The sequence below is a fragment of the Molothrus aeneus genome, chromosome 10 (assembly GCF_037042795.1).
Source record: "Molothrus aeneus isolate 106 chromosome 10, BPBGC_Maene_1.0, whole genome shotgun sequence".
Taxonomy (NCBI): domain Eukaryota; kingdom Metazoa; phylum Chordata; class Aves; order Passeriformes; family Icteridae; genus Molothrus; species Molothrus aeneus.
In genome coordinates this window covers 1,978,188-2,002,249 of record NC_089655.1, presented here as the reverse complement: position 1 = coordinate 2,002,249, position 24,062 = coordinate 1,978,188, and the positions used below count along the sequence as shown (strand labels likewise).

General features: G+C 40.1%; 1 protein-coding gene across 2 annotated transcripts in view; it reads left to right on the top strand.

Moving 5' to 3' along the window:
* LOC136560524 (glypican-5-like) overlaps positions 1 to 24,062 on the top strand; it is a 378,454-nt gene that overhangs the window by 122,217 nt on the left and 232,175 nt on the right. Inside the window, exons 4-6 of one of the 2 annotated variants that reach the window (XM_066556401.1) lie at positions 4,100 to 4,230; positions 8,564 to 8,623; positions 10,018 to 10,143. In XM_066556401.1, the coding sequence (XP_066412498.1) occupies positions 4,100 to 4,230; positions 8,564 to 8,623; positions 10,018 to 10,143 (317 nt within the window). The remainder of the gene's footprint in view (positions 1 to 4,099; positions 4,231 to 8,563; positions 8,624 to 10,017; positions 10,144 to 24,062) is intronic. The other variant, XM_066556402.1, reaches the window with a different exon arrangement.

Below are 24,062 nucleotides of genomic sequence, written 5' to 3'. Positions count from 1 at the left end.
AATAGTCATTCTTTTAAATAACAAATAGTAAGAGGTCAAAAAATGTGTATATATGATCCTGCTTTTCATTACCAAGAAAAACTCACAGCAGAAAAAAAATGTAGCTATGGCTAGAAAAACAGATATTCCTGTGTAAGAAAAAAGCTTTAATATGAATAAAAATGTTAGAATTGTGAAACATGATTGGTAATTCAGAAATTAATGAGGCAGGGGGAATACCAGTTTGCAGCTGTAGATGTTCACTGTTAGAAGATAGTGCCTAAATATCATGGCAGAGAGAAGAGGAATGACATGAGGGTCCTGCCATTAATGAGGGATGATTTTCTGTCAGTTTGTAATTTAAGATTGGCAGACTTATTTTAAGTTTAAAAATCCAAGAAATGGGCTCAGTCATTCTTTATGTTGATTCCTGATTATTCCTAGTCCTACACCTTAAAATTAGGATTTTAAAAAAAAGTAATTAATTTAAAATTGAATTTAAATAAATTTAATTTTAAAATAATTAGTTTTTAAGTTAATTAATTTTAAAAATTATTAATTAATTTGACATTCCAGTCCCCATTTCCAAGGACACTGAATTTGCTGTGGGTGCTGAGGCTTGATTCAGGAGCTCTGGGTTAAACTGGCAGTGCAGAGGAATGACATGAGGGTCCTGCCATTAATGAGGGATGATTTTCTGTCAGTTTTTAATTTAAGACTGGCAGATTTATTTTAAGTTTAAAAATCCAAGAAATGGGCTCAGTCATTCTATATGTTGATTGCTGATTATTCCTAGTCCTTCACCTTGAAACTAGGATGAGCAAAATAAACTAATTTAAAATCAAATTTAAATAAATTTAATTTTAAAATAAATTAATTTAAAAATGATGAATAATTTGACATTCCAGTCCCCATTTCCAGGTGCACTGATTTTCCTGTGGGTGGTGGTTGATTCAGGAGCGCAGGGTTAAACTGGCAGTGAGTTCTGTGGTGCCCTTAGGATGGGAGGAAGCTCTGTGGTTTTCACTGTTAACACACAGGGAACTTGTGGCAGGAGATTGCAGATGTTGCAGTTCCAGAAAACACCTTTTTGGATTTTTTATGTTGTGCCTCAATGCCTTTCAATTTACACAACACTCCCTTATTTTTTTATAAATGACCCATCTGGAAGTTGAGATGGTTTTTCATACATGAGTGTTCCCATTTGTGCCATCAGCTTTGTGTCTGCTCAAGTTAGCTGGTAAAATTCAGGCTTTTCTGTGTTATTTTGCAGAGAAATACACGTTGGAGAGATGGGAAAACTAGCCCACATTCAAAGAAATAAATTAAAAGTCAGATTTCTGTTTAACTCATTCAGAATCTGAAACAAATATGGGAACAGCGATAACCCCCCAAGAGGGGCTTCTGGGACTGCCTGGCCTGGCACCAGCTGGGGCAGCTGGGCTGAGAATGGCACTGAAAGGCCTGTGTGACAAAAGAAGTGTGGTTGGCCCTTTCATTTAACAACTTTATTCTTAATGGAGTAGAACTGGTTAAAATCTTCCACTGAGAATTTTTTTTTTCCATCAAATATGTGTGGTTTTGTTTGATATGCTGGAAACTGTTAGTACTGCTTAAAAAGCAAGCCCTGAAGCAGAGGTTTGGCATAGGAAATAGTGAAACCTGGGCAATCTAAAGAGTCATTCCTATAGTATCAAAAATTCCAATCAAAACAAAGTTGGTGTTTTCAGTTGGATGCTTAAACTGTTGATTCACAACAGAAATGATGACTTCAGTATCTTTGAATCTTCTTTCAGGAAAAACAAGAAACTTGGGAGTTCTCCATTGGTCATGTATATGAGAACCACATTGCTTTTGCAAACCACTCTGATTTGAGTTGGTAAAAACCTTCTCAGATGCACAGTGACAAGGTTTGAGGTGTATGTAATTTGAAGCCATGAACTTTAGTGACATGATGAAATCTGAGATGGATTTTGCAGAGAGCTTTGCTGGGAGTTGGGGTCTGTGTGGTGCAGGGGACCTGGGCAGCCTGGGGTGCAGGGGAGAAATCATCCTGTGCAGGAATGTGCTGCAGCTGTGTTACACCCTCTGTCCAGCTCTAAAGGGTTCAAAAGGCTTTTTTGTTTGGTATTTTCATTTGCATAGAGTGTTTTTATTCCTTTTCATAAGTTTAGAAGGGACTGGAATGGACTATTTGGTTTCCCAAAGCTGGATTTTAAACCAGTACTGCAGTAGTCCCTGGTGAGACCAGAGCAGTGCCTGGTGTTGAGTGAGGCAGCTGGCTCCCAGCCTGCTGCTGGAGATGTGTCAGGATTAATCCAGTCTGTTCCACCCAACTGCTGCAGTTTTAGCTTCTTCACAGCATATTACACTGGTCTGGGCTGGAAATCAAACAACCAAAGCTGACTGTCACTGTCATGCCTACAGAACTTCCAGTTCTGCACATTGTTTGTTTTTTCAGAGGAGGATGGCTTAGCTTCACATAATTGTGGTTCTCCTGGAAGAAATGGGCTAAGGCAGAGAAAATTGTCCTGTGCTGGTGCTGACATCTGTGTGATAGTGGTGCAAAGGGACAGAAAAGTTACCTGAAGTCACCTGTGTGTTGTGGTGTTGTGGGTCCCCAGGACGAGGTGAGAGAGGAGAATTGACTCCCAAGTTCTCAGAAGGCTGATATATTATATTATATTATATTATATTATATTATATTATATTATATTATATTATATTATATTATATTATATTATATTATATTATATTATATTATATTATATTATATTATATTATATTATATTATATTATATTATATTATATTATATTATATGAAAATGCTATACTAAAACTATACTAAAGAAAGAAAAAGGAGACATCAGAAGGCTTCACAAGAATGAATAATAAAAACTCTGACTGAGTCAGAGTCTGACACAGCTGGACTGGGAGTGGTCATTAATTAAAAACAATTCACATGCTGGGTAAACCATTATCCAAATCACATTCCAGAGGAGCAAAACATAATAATAATAATAAAAAAGCCCCAAGTCCTCAGGCTGAGACAGTGACCTCTGGAGAGGTCAGAAGGGATGAGATCTGAGAAAATGAAAACTATGCTGCTATCTATTCACATGGCACAATTAAGGTAGTTTGAGAAAATGCACCGAGAAACTGAGACTCTCATCTTGCCAGCAGGAGAAATCCTGATGAAGGGATTTTTCAGGAAATATCGTGGTGACACCTGTGGGTGGAACACTCAGCAGACTCATGAGGTTCTGGGCTGCAGGAAAGGGCCCAGGGCAGTCAGAATCCATCTCCCCCTGGCTGGTTGCTGTGGGACCTTGAGGAAGGGGTACCAAGCCCAGGGCTCTGTGGGATGGTGGATTCTCTGTGATTCAGGTCTTTGGTGGTACCATGGCCAGAGCAGGATTCCCTTTGTGGTCTCTTTGTGTTTGCTTGGGGATTTAAGTGTGGGTAAAACATCACAGGGTAAATCCACATTGGTGGATTAGAAAGGGAAGGGACTTGTCTTCCTCCTGTCACTTAAAGCTGTTACAGCAAATAAATGTGTCAGGATACACGAGCAGTGTCAGATCCACAGTGCACAAAGGATAAACACCAGCTTGCTTTCTCCTGGACTGATACTAAATCCCTGGGAGAGGCTTCAGGAGGGGCAGTGAGGACTGAGTGATGTTAGATGGCCTGGTTACAGGCTGGAAGAATTGGTTATCTGCTGATTACAAGCCCTTCAAACTCTGGATAGACTCTGCTTTTCATGCATGAGGCAGAAGTTCCACCAAAATCAGTGTAACTTTGAGCTCCAGCTATGTTTCTAAATCAAAGTTCAGCTTGCCAATACTTCATCAGTCACTATTTCAGCCTTTCCAAGTGTGCTGTAGTGCAGGTAGCCACTGGGAAATCCATGACTGCTGACTTTCTGCTGTTCTTTGCCCTGCCATGGAATTTGGTCCTTCTTTGCAAGGCACTTGTTCCCACTGGCTTGAAAGAAGAATCCTTTCACAGTATCTCGTGCAGTGAACACAGACTGCAGGGAACAGGCAGACTTTGGGGGGTTGGAAATCCTTTTTTTTTTCACTCACATCCTGTTTCACTTTCCCTCCCTTTCTCACAGGTTGATAAAGTGTGTGGACAGCCCAAACAGCAAGAAGGGAACCTGTCATCAGCCAGTATTGTGCCAGTGAAGGAGGTGACTGGAACCCAGACATTTGTGATAGCTCACACCAGCCTGAACAACAGGAGAAGGTAACCCTGCGCTGCAATTGCTTTGAAACAAACCCTCAGCTCATCATTTGTGCTGTTGGTTCTTGGCACTGTTCAAGGCAAAGCCACAGCTCTGCCACCTCCTCTGTGTGCTGTCCAGCCACTGCCACCCCTGGCAGTCACACAGGTGACACCACACAGGTGGCTCACATTGTGGGTCTCTCCAAGAAAGGCAAGGCTTGGTAGCATTGCTTAACACCAAGGGGTTTGTTATTTCCAGAATCTTTCAGTGGAAATGGTGAAAGCTTTTCCTCTACAGAGTCTGAGGTAACTGATTTCCACAGCTGAGTCTAAAGCACTTAAAATGTAACTGCCCAGGCTTGTAAGGACATGAGCTTACCCAGGGGCAGAAGGGGGAAGGGGTGAAAAGGAGAAATCCATTGCCCTCACACCAAGTCAGTCCCTGATTGCCCTGGACTGGGCAGGAGTGATAAAATCCTTTGGAATCTCCTTGATTGGTTGCATAACAAAGAGCTGAAGGAGCTTTTTAGGCTTCTTGTGTCCTTCTTGGCTCCTGTTCTTCAGCTGTGCCCCATGTGAGACACCTACAGCTGAGCACTGCCACTGGGCTGGACAGGAGTGTCCCTGCTCCCACATCTCCTGAGTTCTTCTCTCACTTTACCTTGTGTAGCTCCTTCTCTACATTCTAGGAGAGGATTTTTTCACAATCCCACTCACAATACACGAGTAGATGTCAGACCAACTGCCCATAAACTCCCAGTGCCTGTTTCTGGCTGGCACCTTGTCCTCTGTACGAGCAGAGTTAATCTGGAACAGCTCCATCAGTGGAGTTGTGCTGGGCTTACCTCTGTCCAAAAGCAGCATTAAACTGCCCAGGCAGCCTGTGTGTATCTCTGTTGGGTAAGTGGATGACTTAAGCAATGTTTAAAATTGTAAAATGTTAAAATTTCCACTGTCTGGGTTCTGGCGTTTCAGTTGTGAACATGAGATTTTTATCCATTTCTGGTTTAATTCTCAGCTTGCATGAATGGAACAAAGACTGTTTTAAAAGATAAAAGTAATAACAGCAAGCAAAGTGTTTTGAGTGATAGTGATAATTTTTTATTCTTTTGTAATTGAAAGGCAAACCATAACAGTTTATGCTAGTGCTTGGAGTTAATCAATTTTTACCATGCAAATCAGAAAAAGGGAGCATTACAGAAATTAAATTAATAACTTCAGCAACAAAAATCCAAAGAACAGTTGTAGTACAATTATTGAAATAGGCTTTTGACAGCACAGAGCCCTGGGCCATCTTCTGTGTAAGTCACTGACTTGGCTGGGGCTTAGCACAGGCAGCCCAAAAGCCAGAACTGCAACCTGTCAACAGGTGATCTCTTAAGAAGTTGCAGATTTGTGTCTTCAATAGCATGAAAGCTGCTCTTTCTCACATGATGATCTGCTTGCTCCCCTTCCCAACCATCCAGAATTATTTGGATATTGACCTTTTAAAATGGAAGGCTTGTAGATGGAAAAGAAAATAATGTGCACTAAATTAGAAAGTTTGCTAGAATTGGTCTGCGCACTGAAAATTAATTTATCCAAAAAAATCTAAACTAAGTCCCTGCTTATATAATTAGCATGAAAAATTATTGAATTACAGTGTTGATAGGTATTGTGGAGGGCCTGTGCACCAAAAATGAATGATGGAAATATGCCATAAATAGTAAGAAGTGGAAAATCTGAAGCTATTCTCCACAACTTCCTATAAAACACATTGCCTGAAGCTTGTACTTCTGCTTCTTGGAAACAATTGTGAAACCATAGAGTGAAAGACACAGTGGTTGGCTGCATCACTGTGTTGTTCATTCTTCATCATTTAACCACATATGATATCAATAAAAAATCAATTTAAGGTAATAAAAATCTGTAATACATGGGTTAAATAATTTCTGCAGTGGGTTGTGTAAAATGCACTTAGAGTGACAGAAAATTGCTCCAGGGGAACCAGATGATGAGAGTAATTACATGAATCTCTTGTGAAGCCCCTCCTTCTGGTGATGCTGAGGAAGGGAGAGCAGTAATGTCAGCTGCTGTCAGGTCAGGTGCAGGGTCACCCTGGCCTGCTGAGTCTGTCTGGAGGTCTGACTGGTGCACATCCTTCCAGTGATCCTGTAATTCAAGGGGAGGCTGGCACTGACTCCAGCCTTTCAGGGTAAGGAGGAGAAAGAGAAGGAATGAGCCAACACTCCCCAAGTAAACAGAAAAGCTGTGGCTTCTTCCCTTATGTGTCAGAGCATTCCTGAGCTCAGAGAGAACCTCTGTGGAGGAGAAACCAAACCAAGTGGCCTCTCCTGTGTAGTGTAGAACGTGCTCAGAGGTGCCCTCAGAGCCCCAGTGCCAGAGAGCTGCAGGTGGGTGTTTGCTCCAGGGGTGCTGAGTCTCTGCTAGGCCATGGGGAGGATCAGGCTCCTTTTCTGAGGAGCTGGAGAACCTCTGGTTTCAGCTGTGGAGCAGAGGCAGGGCTGCTGCTGCAGGACAGGGGGGGACATTGTTAAATGGTGTCCCTTGGCCTGAGCTGGTTCTTCAGGGGAGGTGTTTGGGGTCTGGCTGCAGCCAGCCCTCCTCACCCTCCACTCTGCTGCAGAGCCACATCTGCAAGGGCTGCACACAGCAACTGCATCCTCTTTTGCAGTAGTTGAACCCTTTTCTTCTCCTCTTGACTCTCATGAGTTCCTGGGAGATTTCCCATCTCTCTTGATTTTACTCTGCATTCCATTCCTGCATATTTTTTGGTATGCATCACTTAAGTGTCAGGGACAATAATGAAAGAAGCTGAAACTTGAATAAATGTTGCATGATCTTGCAAGAAACCATTTCCTATGGTTAAACTGGAAAGCATAAAATTGATTATTATTTTTTTTTTTACCATTACACAATCGTAGCCAGGGATTAACTGAAACTGGCAGCATTGCTGCTGGAGTCATTTTTTTAATGTGGAGGTTACTCTAACATGTAATAGAGATGACAAGAAAATTGAAACCATATGATGGTCCAGGGAATGGAAATGGCATGTAGAGAATCTCAGTAAATTGGAATGTTATTGCTGAGTTCAGCACAAAGAACTGTTCTGCTCAGGGTCTGGTCTCCCAGCAAAGTTGAATACCTGCCTTTAGCATCTCTGCTCCATGGAACATTTCAAACCACCAAACACTGACTGCTTACAGAGCTGTATAGAAAACATCTTTAACAAAGAACTACAACATATTAGGTCCCTGAGTGGAGAAAGAAGGCGTTGAAATTTTATTTTGTTGGGAATTCTTTATGCCATGAATTTGCAGATCTTTTAAATCAACAATTTAGTAATTCCTTTGGGAATGTTTAGAGTCAATAATATCTATTTCATTTAAAATAAACTATTGGTTGGGTCAGACATCACATGATTTTATTAACATTTGAGTAATCAAGTGCTAGTACAAACCAGATTATTAATGTCAGATGCACATGAACCACTGGCCAGGGCTGAAGTTTCAGTTGATTCAGATTGTCCCTGTTACAAATTTTCATTTGTTTTTTTGAGTGGCTGTGTTGGAATTCCTGCAGGCAGGTGCCACTCACCTGATGGCCAGGGCAGGTCCCTCCTGTCCTGTGGCCACTCCTGCCATCAGTGCCAGAGCTGTGTGGGCAGAGCTGCCTCCTCTGCGTGTCCTCAGGCTGCTCTCTCCAGTAAGAACATGAAATAGTCACCAGGGTTATTGCCACAGTTCTTCCTCCACTGTAGCCTGAAAGTCTGTGTCTCCAGTTTTGCAGAGTTGGGTGTTTTTTTCAGTGGTGCAGTCCCAGAACAGCAAAAAATACCTGTATTTATATTATTTATTAACAGGCAGTAAATTGCTCTGTGTACCAGAACATGAATGCTACTGGTTTGTATCCCCCTTCCCATGGTTCCCATCCTAAACTGTTTGCCATTGTTTTCTTGCACAGCTTCATGTATTTACAGCCCTTCCATTTGGTATCAGTTACACTTAATTTAAGTACCACTGAATTTATTTTCAGCTTTCTGCTGCGTGCACTGCATTTGTAATTCTGCTCTTACTTGAAAATGATTGTGACAAATAGTCTCAGTTGTACTTTTTTTCCAGTATTGAATTGACATTTTTGATTGCATGTATACTTGGCAAAAGTCTCATGATAGTTTTCCTCCTTATTTATTTTCTTATATTGTCCTATGCATGTGCTTGATGACCTTTCCTTCAAATAATTTTTGCTTTTCTCTTTTGTTTTTCATTTCTTTTCCTCATTTGCCTGAATTCCTGCTTCTCCCCTACTCCCCAACCTCTCCTGATTGATGCTTATTCTCCCTGGCCTATTCCAGTTCTCTGCCTCTGAAAGCTTCAAAGAATGACAAATCAAGAAGTTTGAAAAAAATCTCTCGGTAAGAATGAAAACAAGGTGACATCCTTTGTTGTCTCTACACCTAGCTCACCTCCAGCTGGGACACTTTTGATTTTTTACATTGTGGGACACTGGGAAACTCTACATTTTCTCCCCTAGTGTGTTCAGTTTCATAATGATGAAAAGTAAATATTTTCACACAGTAAGACTGGGAGTTGAAACAGAGAATTCTGCATTTGCTAAGGCACTGCTTTGAAATGTCAGAGCCCCACTCTGCTGAGGAGGCAAAGGAGTTTAAACCTCTAGGGGTGAGCTGAGTAGGGCAAGCTTTAGGCTCCTAAAAGGGTGCTGGTTTCCTCTTTCAAAGAAGACTCTGATTTAGAACCTGTAAAATCCTTGGCATCTGTGCTTCCTTTTGGAACTGATCCTCTTGGGTTGTTCTGGCTGGGCCTGGCTTTACTCTAGGAATACTCAGAGCTCATATTTGTAAGTTGGTACTCAAGAGGTAGGAATGCTGATTACCTCTTTGTAAGCCCCTAAATTCCTGCTTTTTCTTTGCTTTAAATCCCAGCTTTCCTGCTCTATTAGGCTAAGTTAGTTTCTTAGGAGCATGAGATGACTGATTTATCTAGAGCAGGATTTCATCACAGAAGGTGAATGGGATGGTTAAAGGCTTTTGAGATGGTATAAAGAAGGTATAAAGATAGCTGTGGGGAGAGATGGCAGGGATAGAGCTTTCCCAGTGGTCCTGGGTGTTGTTTGAATCCTGCCTGCTTTGTGCTGTGCCCCAGGCTCCTCTCCAGTGCCTCAAACACTGCAAAGCAGGAGGAGTCCTTTGGGCTCCCCAGGGGAGCTCTGAGACAGGCACAGAGCTCAAGCATGGCTCCAGCTCAGTCTGGGTCCTGAACCTTGTAGCACACCAAAAGGGCCTTCTAAAGCAGAGCAGCAGGTAATTCCTCATGGTGCTGAATTAACACTTGTTATTTTGGTTTGTTTTTATGGCTACCTCAGCCAGGTATATGTTACAGGTATAATCAGATTATAAAAGAGGCAGCAGTTTGCCCTCAAGGCATTTTTCCATAGACAGCCATCAGAAATACACTGTCTGTACTGGCCATGCCTTTCATGATGATGTTTTCTCAGTGTTTTTTAATCTGTTTATAAAGAGTAGGTGAAGCCTTTTGTCAGATTTAGTGAGAGACACATTACCACCGTGTGTTAAAAGCACCCTTTAGGTGAGTAATTATCTGTATTGACACCAGACTAAGTAAAACTGGATGATTTATAAGGAGTAAAAACACACTAGAAGTAGAAATTAATTCATATTACTTATTTTATAAAGCCTTGATGTGATTGAGGGTTGGGCTGACCGGGGGTTTAACTGAGTGCTGAGTGTGCTGTTGTGTTGTTAAATGTGCTCTTCCTGCCTTGCAGAGAGTTCATCAGTTACATGAAGAGGTCCAGAACCTTTTATGCCTCCATAGCAGAAAGGCTTTGTGATGGAGACCTGGTGATGAGAGACAGCTCAACCTGCTGGAATGGAGAGGATGTTGTGGAAAGGTAAAGTTCTAAGTAAAAATTTGCTGGCATGGTGTAGTGGTTTTGGTTCAGCAATTAGAGATTTCACCAATTTTTAGATTTGCCAGCCAGTGCACCAGTGACTGTGGTGGCTTCAGTGCTGGCCAATCACTTCCTGCTGGAGACAGGATTAGGGGAAAGGCAAAGCAGGCTCAAAACTTTAAAAGGGTGTAAAGGAAATGTTGTTAACAGCTGTTGGGACCCAGGACATTCCTCTGGCTGCTCTGGGTGATTCAAGACCCTGGCAAGGGGCTCAGAAACCTTGGCACAGAGTCAAAACCACCCGTGCCTTCAATTTTAGTCCATGGAAAAAAATATCAACTTTGTGTGAAGATTTACAAGTCACAAGAGTTTGAGTAGAATGATAGTTAATTTGTCACAGGGTGAAAAAGTAGAATTTTGGGGTTTTAGAATGGGGGTTCAGGAGGCAAGATGGAGGAATCTGGGCGTGTCCTGTTCTTCTTCTTCTTGTCCTGCATCTTCTGCTGTGATGGTGAGAAACAGCAACTAAAACTAAAAAAAAAGTAGTAAGAATCAAAACAAACCCTTCAGAACACTTCTCCTCCCTCCACAACTTCCCTGAATTCCTCCCATGCAAAGCCAGGACAAATGGTGAAAAAAGGTCTCTTCACATCCTCCTGATGGTTCAGCAGCATTCTAAGGCACTGTTGTTGTAGGTGCTCTGCAGGGTGAAGAGACCTTTCCAGTTTCCCAGCTAATTTTTTTCCCCTCTGTATTTTATCAGTGTATTCCCCATCACCCTTCAGACCCTAAACTGGAATATACACTTGCATTTCCACGAGCTAAACTTGTTGCTGTCATTTCTTTTATTCTGTATAACATGAGGCTACATCACCCTGAGGAGGAAAGAGATGTTTAGAACAAAATTCTGTCTTTACTATCACTGTCAAAGTATACATCAGTTTTTGCAGTGAGAGCTGCTTGGAAGTGTGCCAGTGAATGTTCTCCAAAAATTTCTTTTTTTCAAAACAGAGAAGTTCCATGGGATTGTGTTGGCTTTCATTGGTGTTTCTTCTTGAAGTGGATTTTGTGGTCTGTAGCAATTACAAAACATAAAGTTCTAGAGTTGTTTTCTTGCTTTAAAACAGTTTTCATGGTCACAGGTTGGTTTGTTGTTTTTACTGAACAATTCCAATATGGAGCAAAGATGTGATACTCACTGTCTGTCCCATTCATGGGGGTCTGACTCCCACACAGCTCTGTTGAGTTTTCTCATGTGTAAATAACTTCAGCTTAATTTCATCTGAGCTCTTTGGAGATAAATGCATGTCTAACACATCCAAAAATAATATTTCAATGTATTAAAATTAATTGTAGGGCATATGTTTTAATATTATGGCAACAAAGCAGTCTTCCAAATATTGATGTGTAGTGATTGCAGTACAAGTTGAAGTTTTTACTGTAAAAGTAATGGAGAGGAAACAGGAAGAATATCAGTATTTCTAATCAATGTTTCCATATCAGAATCTCTTTTGCTTGTGGCATGTTGCTGGATGCACAGATAACTTTCAGAACAAACAGCTTTCTGGCCAAAAAAAAAAGAAGAAAAGCCAAACAAACCCAAATATTTTCTGTATCAGTTTCCTGGGGGAGAAAAAAAAATTACTTTTAATTTTTATCTTACTTTGTTTTAAAAAAGCCCAAACCACTCAAATTGCTGATACACATGTTTTAGAAAGGCATGAAGGGGAAAGCTGTTGTTACTTTGCCAATCTGCAACTTTCCCAGAGCTGGAGACACATGAAACAAATTCAAGTTTGAAAGGAATGGGAAGCAGGGAAAAGACTAACAAGATCCCTCAAATGTTGAATTACAAAGGAAAAATAAAGGAAAAAGGAAATCTAAACAGCCTATGCCCAAAGATGACAGCAGAAAAAACCCCAACCCCACCACCAAGCCTGGATATGTGTCTGTAGTTAACATATTAAATGGGCAAAATGGAAAGCTAAAAGGTTAAATTCATGTGTTTAATCAGACAGCTATAGATAGCTAGCAAACTATTATAATTTATATAAAAGAATATGTTTTTATAATGCAATATAGAATTTTTATATAATTTCTATATAATATAATTTTTATATTAAAATTTAAATAATACATTTAAATTTTAAAAAAATATTTTAAGGTCTATATAGATTTATATAATTTTAATATAATATTTATAGTATAATGTATATAATTAGAATATCATTATAATAATTATAATTTATATAATTATAATATATAAATAGAATATATTAATATATTATCATATATAGATATAATTGTAATTATAATAAAATATAATTATATTTATATATGATAATATATAAAATATCATATATATATATAAATATATTCTCTCCCAGTATTGGTTGCCTTAAGAGGAGGGGACTTTCTGGGCAGCCTGCAGTGGCACACAGCAGCACCCTGAGATCTGCTGGCACATTCTGCTCCTTTCATCACCTCTTTTATAGGCTGGCCTTGGCACAGCCCTCCCCAGTGGCACATGAACCTGTCCTGCTGATGCCTGAAGGTGAATTCCTCTCTGCTCTCCCTCCCCTGCCAGGGCATTAAATATCAGCAGCAGTAAACAGCTCTGAACTCCCCCCAGAGCCTTTTTACTGCCTGTGGGTCAGCAGATGGATCACCCATGGGTCTGCTGAGCTCCAGTTTGGGGTCACTGGGCTCTGGGCTGGCACTGCTGCACTTCTGTCTCCTCCACCCTCCTTGCCTTTCACACTGCTGCTGGAGGGCTGAGCTTTATTTATTTATTTATTATTTATGCTCTGTGCTAGCTGCCATGCCAGCTCTTCAGGAAAAACAAACTCGAGCTTTAAAAACAATTTGACACACAAATGCAGCCTGAAACAATACGAAATCATTACTCAGAAATGAGTAATAATTCATTCAGTTGGTAGAGAGGGCACTTGAGGTCTGATAAACAGGATTAGAGTTGTGCCTTTTAATTTTAGTTCAGTTCTTTGGATTTTGTTTCTCTTCTGGATTTTAGTTCTTTGGGTTTTGTCGTGTTTAAATCATTGTGTGAGCAGAAAAAAGATCTTTGAGCTGCCAGTTAAATACACCATAAAAAGAGATTCCCACTGGTTTGAGACTCTGCCTCTGGCCTGCTCTTCAGAGAACAGGAAGAGATGGCTTTGCTAGGAATCCTCCAGTGTCAGTTCAGGACAAAATTAGAAATACTTGCATTGGGAGTACTTTCTTTCTCTTAATTGCTCTTTTGAACATCTTGTTCCTGAAGCAGGACTTCATGTAAGAAATCATCCATGCACTAATGAATGGTCTCAGCTTAATGATTGTTGGACTGTAGCCATTTCTAACTTGGATCCTACACAGAATTGTTGGATCAGAAGATCAAACTTTGATTTATTTGGAGTGAAGAAAGAAAAACCATTCTGAAAATCACTCTGGGCAGTTCTGTGTTTGTTGCTTCTCCATTTCTAGAAGAAATTTTCTGAGTTTCCAAATGAAGTGGTCTTTTTCTTAATGCCAGTTAGCTTGATCTGAAATGTCATTGTTGATGGTAGAAGCAGAAATGCTCTGCTGATCAGACACAGCTTCCCATTGCACAGGAGTCTCCTCAGGTGTGCATGAGTGGATTTTAGCTACAGTGGGTTGCTCTGAATGTGGCACACTTCAGGTTGGTATTGCAGAAATATTTGAGACATGGTGAAGTGTTCATTCTCCTTTCTCCATATCTGCTGTGGTTTTGTAGCACTTGAGGAGTTCAAGGGTAGAAATTCACACTCCTGTCCCTGCAGAGTGCAGGTTTGATGTGTACTACCCTGATTGGGTGGGGAACAGGGGAAGAGATATTTTACAGCAACTGTTTTTGCACTTGGAGTCCCTTTTCCAGCAAACTTGAACATGTAAATGGTTCTTAAACCAGGTTGCCTGGAACAGAAAAGAAGGATGTTTTGTAACAGCTAGTGGGGACCCACATTGCTTTTCCTTCCTTCTCTCCTTCGTTCCTTAACTTGTTTTTTGGGGGATTTTGCACTGAGAGGGGGGATTATGGGACACCTGTCCATGAGCTTGAGCAGATCTTGTCATGGGTTGTTAGGCTCTCAGGGCCTGTGAGAGCTGGCTGGGGAAGGAAGTGGCAAATCACAGTGACTTTTTCTCAAAATGTGTTCCTTTAGAGACTCTCAGTTTTTATGAGTTTAGCACTTTCATTGTCCCCTTTCTCATTTCCTTAGGCTCTAGCAAGCAGCCATCTGGACATGGAAAGCACAGACACTCATTTAGCCTCAGCTCACTTAAAGCATGTTTAACTTCTGTTGTTCTCGTGCCATCAGTGTAAACAATTTCTGGTGATCTCCTTGTGACTGTAAACTGCAAAATGCAATCTCTCTTTTTGCAGCATTTTTCAGATTTTAGGGTATTTTCCAGGACTTGGGATGTTCTGTTGGTTTTTGTTCCTTTCTTCCTCAACGCAAATTTCAAAAAGGTCAAGGCAGGTCCTCGCCATGCCCCATGTTGGAAAAAAGGTGTGAAGAAAAGTGACAGAAAGTCAGTGATGTTTGTACATGGTATCTAACCCACAGATACTTCTGTCAGACCATTTGGCTGGATTTCATCTTTGTAAGATAAACTGATAAATCTGTATGCTTAAGAATTTTGGTTTTTGTTGGTGGCTATGTGGGGCTTGTTTGTTTTGTGGTTTTTTTTTTTTTAATGCAGTTATCAAGGAAAGACAATTTTAAGGATTCCAGTCCTGGAAACTATCCACAGATTGATCTCAGAGTAGGCATTTCATTAAATGTAATTATGTGCCACCTGTTGGGAGAAAATGTAACCCCAGAAGGAGCAATGTGTTGAATTCTCCAGCCCCAGCTCCAGATGAGAAGTGAAGGTGAGTCAGGAGGGAGGTATGAAGGTACAGAGAGAACCAGGAGCAGCTGTGGTACCACAGAAAAGAGCCCAGGAAGCCTGATGGAAAGCATGAGGAGCTCAGCCCAGGCCCTTTGGGGAGGTTTGATGGAATGATTTGTGTCCTCCTGGCCTGGAGTGCTGAGGAGTTTGGGTGACAGATCCTGGTTGGCAGCAGATCCTGTGTCACTGTGATATTTTCTGAAAAATCCCTTCACCAGGATTTCTTCTCCTGGAAAGGTGAGAAGCCTCAGCTTCTCCATGTTTTGTTCCTCTTGAACATGGTCTGGAGATTGTTTATCCAAACATGTGAATTGTTTTTAATTAATGGCCAATCACAGCCAGCTGTGTTGAACTCTGAGTCTGTCACAGGTTTTTATTATGCATTCTTGTTAAGCCTACTGATGTATCCTTCCTCTTTCCTTAGTATAGTTTTAGTATAGCATTTCTTTTAATATAATATCATAAAATAATAAATCAACCTTCTGAGAACATGGAGTCAAATTCTCATCTCTCCCCTTGTCCTGGGGACCTCACAACCCCACAGTCCTGGAGCTCAGGCTGGCTCTGGTCACTGTGGAGCTCTGCTGGCAGCTTCACCCAACCTTCTGCAGTTCAGCCTAGGGGAGCAGCACAGAATTAACTTCCAATACTTTGGTGCTTCTCTCTAAAGGTGGATTTTATCCCACTTTTTATTTTCAAATTGCATTTTAGGTTGTGTTCTGTGCATGCTATAGTTACAAATGACTGAGATTTAGTGAAGTTCTCTGGATGACTCATGGAGACCCCACTGCTGGTTAGGAATGACCTGACTGTGTGAATCCTCCTGCTGTGAAATCACACTCTCATCTTCCTTGCAGTGACAGACTTTCTCCTTTTCAGTTAATACTTTAGTTACTGTGATACATCCAGGCAATTGGAATGGAGGGGTTGGGTCAGTAGTTGAAAAGCATTTCTGTAAATGCAAATGGACATTTGACTTGCAAAGGCATTTTTTGACACTGCAGCACTCAACATTTTCTTTCAGGTTAAGAGACTTGAACACAAATAATTAATTTTGATTTCAGCGTTTCTTCAGATTTGGTACCTACTCAGTGTCTGCTCCTTTGAGCAGAATTCATGAAAGAGTAAATCTTGTCATCCAATCACCAGCTTGCTCCAGTGGGACAGTATTTTGCAGATGCAGTGTAACAGGGACTAATTTGATACTATCATAGTAAGAAAGGAAAGTTTGGAATATTTTTTACTGCATAAAATAATGGGCAGGTACTCTTTCTTTTGTATGCTTTTTTTATTTTTCAGAAGGAAAGAGCAACCCTTATTTAGTCAAAAAACTGAAACTTTCCAATTAAAATACTACAGTATTAAAACAGTAGTGCTCCAATCATTTAAGCTCTTCTAACAGGAACAATCTAGATATGGTTAAAGTCTATGGGATATCTCCAAGATAAAGTTTATTGTATTGTGCAGAGTCCAGCAGAGTGACTTTGTACCTGTTCCTCTTAGGAAAGGTCACACTCAAAGCCCTGTTGAAAAGATAGAAAGTGAAACTCTTATCTGATCCTTCAGTCTGTCTTAGCCAATGATTCTTCCTGCAGGGAAGCAAAATTCATTTTCTTTCAATTGCAATGGGTATGCAATACAGCAATACAAACAAGAAGGATAAATCCTCTCAAGGCCTGGAGATATTGGGCTGGGAATATATTCTGCAGGATCTCAGTTAAATGAGATATCAGTGAGAGTGTTTTTAATACTGATACACCTAATCCTTTCTCCTAAAACTATGGGGCATGGTTGGAACTGTGGTGCCCTTGTCTGTTGGATAAAAAGAATTCCCATATGATGTTTGGATTTTGGTATTTTTCAGGACATTGAATTTTTGATTCTATTTCAAGTTGAAATTGGAGACTTAAAAGTAGCAGTGTATTTTTAAAAAGTAAAGTGAATTGGAAGTGGATTTTCTCATTCTCCTTTCCTTGTCCTATGTCCCAGCAGCGATGAAACAGCATTTGTAGCAGGTCAATGGAAAAAAAAAATCCATTAAATTCTGTGGACTTTGAAGCAGGAATCCATCAGTGTTGTAACACAGCATATCAAATAATAAATTTTACATTTTTCAAACAGAAGGGAATTACGTGAGGAAGGTATTGCTGAAATAAAACCTGTTGCTTAAATGCAAATCTTTTAGTGGAAATGTAAACAAAATTATCTGCATAGTTCTCCAGCCTTCCTCCCACCTCAGTGTCTTGTTCAGTGGAAAATCTCTCTGTGTGAAATAATTTAGATATATGTTGAAATACATACCTATATCTACATACACATATATGCATATATATATATATATATATATATATAAAATATATATAATATATATATATATATATACACACATATATATATGGTGGTGCAAGCTTCTAGCTTCTCTGTACCAGTTCTTGCTTTCCTGACAGATGTTTTTTGAGACAGAGAAGTAGAGATGAGTGGAGATGGGAACTGGATGAGAGTATTGGTATTAACTGAACTGGGATATAGATATATGGAGATATACATATATCTATATACGTACACACACATATATATGTATGTATGTATATATATATGTATGTGTGTATATATATTTACACACACCTGGCAGTTTGATGCAGATTTTACTGTGCTAGCAGGATGATCTTGCTGTAAACTGTCATGAAGTTAAATTAGGCCTTGGGGTTGGTTTTATTTGTCGTGCAGCTATTTTGTATCCAAAGGGTGGGGGAGCAATCTGTTTCTGCTGCTCTCCAAGCCTTAAGTGCCAAAAGACACAAAATAATCTCCTGTTTGCTGGTTTGTATTCCTTGCTGGCAAAATATCTTTGATGTAGTGTGATGTGTGTGTGATTTAACACATGCAGCTGCAGACAACTTCTTAGAGAAATTTCTGTGGCAAGGTGGAGTCGATTCCAGAGTTGGAGCTGGAATCATGAGAGGCATTTTTATTTTTTTTAGCTGGTTTTCACTGGAAACATGTTGATTCATTGAAATGGGGGAAAAAAATAACCTGGATTGTGGCTTGGAGGGCGGAAGAGTGTCCCAGGTTGCCAGCAAAGCTGTTGTGCTGTGGGGAGATTGTCACTCTGTGCTGCTGGAGCTGCTCTGGCTGTGAGGGATAAAATGAGGGATAACAGAAACCATTTCCCACCCTGTTGTATTTGTGGGGTTCCCCAGACGAAGGCAGGAATGATGAATCTGACTCCATGTGCTCAGAAGGCTCATTTATCACTTTATTATACTCTATTATATTAAATAATACTATACTACACTAAAGAATACAGAAAGAATACTTACTAAATGCTAAAAAGATAATAATGAAAACTCCTGACTCTTTCCAGAGTCCTGACACAGCTTGGCCCTGATTGGCCAAAGAGTGAAAACAACTCCCAGCAGAATCCAATGGAACAATCACCTGTGGGTAACCAATCTCCAAACACATTCCACATGAGCACAGCACAGGAGAAGCAAATGAGATCAGAATTGTTTTCCTTTTCTCTGAGGCTCCTCAGCTTCCCAGGAGAAAATCGTGGGTGAAGGGGTTTTTCAGAGAATGTGACAGTGACACCACCCCAGTGAAGGGTGCACAGTGTGGAGCTCTGCACTTGGGGCTGGCTGGGCTATAAATCTCACCTGTGGTAAGGGAGGATGTGGGGTGGGCTGACCTTGTTCTCCTGTGTGAAAGCTTTTGTGTTTTCCAACACAGACCAGGTCAACTTCTGAAATGCTGATATTTGTGGCAGAACAAACCCCACCCCAGTGACCTGCCAGTGGCACAGGGTTATCTCAGGGTGTTCACTGGCTCCAGGAGGGCTTAGAGCCATGCCTGTGCTTACAGGCAGATTGGCCTCCATCAGCTGAGTAGACACAAAGCTTGACAAACGTTAAGTGTCATTGTGTCATTTAAAAGTAGTTTAATTTATTCATTGTTTATCCCACAGCCTCTCCATATTATTGATACAAACCCCTCTGGCTGGCTCTGTCCCTGCCTGGTGTGCACTTCCGCTGACCTCCCCAATAATGTTTTATAAAATGAGCTTTTCTGTGCTGGGAGTTGGTAGTTTACACACAGCCACAGAAACAGCCCAGTGGATTGATGGGAATAAAGAAAATAAGAGCTTTGGTGGAGTTTTGCCTTGCTCAGCTGATGAGTCAAACCTGAACCTCCCTCCTGTGTGGGAAATGAATTTGTAAAGAATTCTTAAAGTTTGATAGAAAGTTTGCATACAAATACATTTATATGCATACATTTACTTACAAATACATAAACAAAAGTTTACATACAGACATATACATACAAATGCATAAACAAAAGTTTACATACAGACATTTACATACAAATGCATAAACAAAAGTTTACATACAGACATTTACATACAAATACAGGGGTAATTTTAGATGATTGGCTTTAAGGTATTTATAGCGTGGTGTGGCAAAAGTTGATAGGCCAAGAAGTGTTTATAATGTATTGTAATTGGGAAATGATTGGTTTTTGATTGTGATGGTGTGAATTACAACATGTGTGTTGTCTCACCCTTCACATGAGACTGAAAGTGGAATGAAAGTGTTTAAAACACCTCTCAGTTGCTCCATCTCTGGCTCAGAAAAGGGCTTAATCCAACATCCTGCTCTGTCCAGACAGCCTCTTGCCAGCTCAGTTGAGTGCTATGATCATATTTTCACAGTATTTTCTCACTCACAGTGGAACCAGAGATCTTGGCCCAATAAAATCTATTAATAACCCAGCAGCTCTTTACATTGATCAGTTAACAAACAGAAATGGCACCCAACCTGTCAAAGTGATTGCTGCAAATATTTCACAATTTAGGAACTGTCTGGCTCATCTCTGTGTTATTCAGAATAAAAAAAATACAAATATCTGAAATTACCAGCACCATTTTTCCATGTGCTAGATTTAAATTATTTTCTTACAATGCTTAAGTAAGGAATGTTACATCTTTCTCAGTTCTCTGCTGCAGTTCTCTGTTTATGTATTTGTTTTTTATTTCCTTCTTGACCTGGATTTGTGTTTCTTTGAGTCTTTGCTTTAGTTGGTGTAGAAATAATTCTGTTTGTAGAGGTGTTCCTGGCAGCCCTGCTCACTTGGGCTTTGATTTGATGAGAGGGGAGAACTGGGGTCTGCAAACATCTCAGTGTCTTTATTGGCAGCACTCACTGGAGAAACATCTGAAATGCTCTTGAAAGCTGCTGCTGGAAAAGCAAATTTGAGCAGGATGAAAACTTTTCAAAGCTGGCTTTTAAAACCAACAAATCCCCCCAACTATCTTATTTTCTAGGCCAAAAGGAGGCACCACGTGAGCTTTCCTATGAAAAAATTCTCAAGACTGTTGGTAAATTTACTTCATTCTTTGAGCAGAATGTTGTCAAGTAGAAGAGTTTATTGTTTTGTAAACTCTTCTGACATGAATGTTGTCCTTTAATTAGAATAAATACAATTAAACATTGAAGTGCATGTTTGATAAATGGGAAAAAGCAGAAATCTTTTTTAAGAAAAATTGGTTCAACATTGCAGATAGTTTAGGAGGCTCTGATGAACTTCATGACCTGAAGAGACAGAGTTGGTGATCAAGGCCCATCTGACTCCCATGTAATTTTTTACTTACTGCAATAATGCCATTTCAAAGCATATTTTAAATAAACAGTGAATAGTTTAGAGTGAATTGTTAAAACTCTTGACTGAACCAAGGAGTTAACTTTGCCTTTCGGCTCATGGATTCACCCTTGGACAAATTAGTTTTACAGTGAATAATATAATGTAGCAGTGGTCTGGATTGTGACCTCATAATTTTCCCAGGGTCATTTTTCAGATAATAATTAAGTTATTTATAAACCCATTTATTTAAAGATGATATTTATCTATAAATACTCAAGTTATTATTTCTGTTCATACCCAGCACTTGGCAGTTTACTTCCACTGAAGAATTTGGGGCATGATTTGAACAATATGTTTGTGGAAACTTAATGTGAAAAAGGCAAATCATCATTTCTGTTTTTAATAAGTGCACTATTTCCACATACAGAAATTTAAAGCAAGTTATGTATTCCTTGCCCAGCTGTGGGAGTCCTTTCAAATTCCTTTGTACTAAACTGCTTGGGACAAACACTGTAAGTTAACTTGAAAAATACAATGTTCAGTGTTAACCTCTAACCTTGGCAAGCTCTTTGTCTAAAATCAGAATTTCACCTGGTTTGCTTCAGGAATATAGAAATAGACTTGAGTTTTGAGACTCAGGATCAGCAGGGTTATTCTAAGGAAATGCATTTAAAATATTATCCTTGAAGCACTGAGGAAATTCAGTGTATGTATGGGATTTTGAGTGCACATCAGGAGGTTGAGTTTCACTGAGGAGAACCAGCAGTATCTTAAATGTCTGTGGTGGATTCATAGGGAGTCTTCATCAGCTAATTGGAAAATGCTTTAGCTAAAGCAAGACAAAAAGGGATAAACTGCTGCAAAAGCACCTGGGGCCAAAGCAAAAGCAAGTGCAGTTTTATTTTCTGGTTTTGCAGAGGCAAGCACAGTTAGTGGGATGTAGCACACTGCCATGGTTACTGCAGGATTTTTCACATCTCTTCAACCTTCCAATGTGTGCAGGAGAAGAAATGCCACCAAAACCTTTACAGAGTCAAAAGTTAAAAAACAAGGAACAACTGGAATCTACTGGTGCTCCAATGCCAGCTTCTCTTTAGGTGTATTTGCAATACCTGGAATCCTTTAAGCTGTTTAATTTTGAATAGAACTGTGCCATTTTAAACCAGAGACAGATTTGATCCATGATAATTGATATCATCCATGATAATTGGGTAGATCCCTTGGGGACAGACTGCTCTGTGGGAAGGCTTGGGTGGCTGCTCTCCCTGGGAACCTAGAAAAGGCTTTTCAATGGATTTCAAAATACAACAGCATGCTCTAAAATTCCAGGTAAAGTGCTACAGACTAAATGTCTTCTACAAAACCCTCTGCTGATGCCTTGTCTGTTGCCTTGGCTTAGCTCTGTGTTATTCCCTGGTAATGCAGCAGAAAAGTGAGTATCATCTAACATCCAATACTTTTAATTTTAAAGCACTTTGGGTAGCTGCCTGTGAGAGTTTTCATCAGAAGGTAAGTTGAGCTAGAACTAAACTGAGAAGAATGGAGACTTCTGTGTAGGGTTACCCTGGCAGGGATAGTTTTACAGAAGTTTAGCTAAATTCAAGCCCATCTGTTTCCCTGGCATGGCTGGCTCCACGTGGGGATATTCTGACACCTTGTCTGCTTTTATTGAAGGTTGGGGCTGGGTGAGTTTATTTGCAGCTGGACTGGAAGGAGAGAGGATTGAGGTCTTTGCTGGGTGGTGTCAGACAGCTCACCCAAGATGTTTGAGTGTGTTTTGTGGAGACAAACAAAACGCTACAGTTTTCTGAAAGTTGTAAAGCTGGTATGTCTATTACAGTGTTGGATGCATGTGGAGATTACTTTTTTTAGAAGACGTGCACTTTTGGGAACTTTAAAATTTTTTTTTAATTTTCTTTTTAAATACATATGTGTGCAATTTCACAAGAGGTTCATACATACTTATTTTTATAACTTTTGCATGACATTTGTTGCTAATTCTTCTTTATCAGAAAGAATTTTTAGGTCAGGTAACTTGTTCTTCCAGCAGTCTCTCTGTCTCTTTGTTTCTCTTTCCTTATCTTTGTCTTTCAGCTGAAGCACAGCTTTTTTTTGAGTTTAGGCTTTTTACAAGAACAGGCAGTCAGACTAAACAGCTATGTTTTCAAACTACAGACTTAACTCAAAGATGTACATTTCACTTAAATAAAAATGGATTTCTACTCTGGAAAATGTCTACTCTGTCTCAAGTGGGTGGTACAAACCTTGCTCTTTAAGGAGAACTTCACTACAGGGAAAAGACAATAAAAAGAAAGTTGTAATTCAGAGGTTTCTGTGGCAAATTAAGAGCAGAGATCATGGCAAAGAGCAGATCCTGGGCTGTGCTGAAGTGTGACTCTGCCCTGTCAGAACATCTCCATGGTTTGGGTGTGAGGACCCAGCTCCAGCAATCCCTCCCAGAGTTTGTTCAGGTGCCTTGCACCTCTGCAATGTTCTTGGGAACGTGGCTCAAATGTGCAAAACAGAGCTGGAGCTGCCCCACACCTGCAGAAAGCACAGCACAAGTGGCAGAGCTGTGCTGCTCTGACAGCCCTGTTAAAAACACCAATCACTTGTTTGCAAAATTTTAAAAGTTTAATAGTAATAAAATGGTTATAAAAATAGTAATACAATTAGAGTAATAATAATTTGGACAATTTGAATTAGGACAATATGAGACAATAGGGACAAAGAGTTACTGACATCCGGGTACCTTTTCTGGGCAGCACGAGCCCAAAAAAGGACCCAGGTTAACACAGGATTAACCCTTAAAAACAACAGCCTGTTGCATGTTCATACACCTCACACATGATGCATAAATTCCATTCAAACACAGGATTCTGTCTGGGCAGTGTCAGCTTCTTCCTCTGAATCCTGACAGTGCCTTTGAGGCAGGAAGAAGTTCATTTCTTCTGATAAGAGAGAAATAAATTCTCTTTCTCTGAAAGATTCAGGTGTCCTGTGGCTGCTGTCTCACTGCCAGTCCTTTCTTTTTAAAAAGAGTATCCTACATAGCATAATTTCTATTTTAACATTTTTTATAACCTAAAACTATATTTAACACCATACTTAAGAGAATTAATACAGCATTACTTTCTAACACAACACATCTAATATTCATTTTAATATTTGCAAAAAGCCAATCATAAAATACATGCATTTTTCACAGCCCTGAGCTCAGAGCTGGCAGCCAGGACTTGGGGAGCCTGCAGGCAGGGTTTGATAACCTGAATGTTGCTGGGAAGTGGTAGTGATCTCCTGTCACTAATGTGTTGGGGTTAAGAAGTTGAATTCTGTTCTTATTGAAAGCAGGTGGCAGCTGCTGGGAC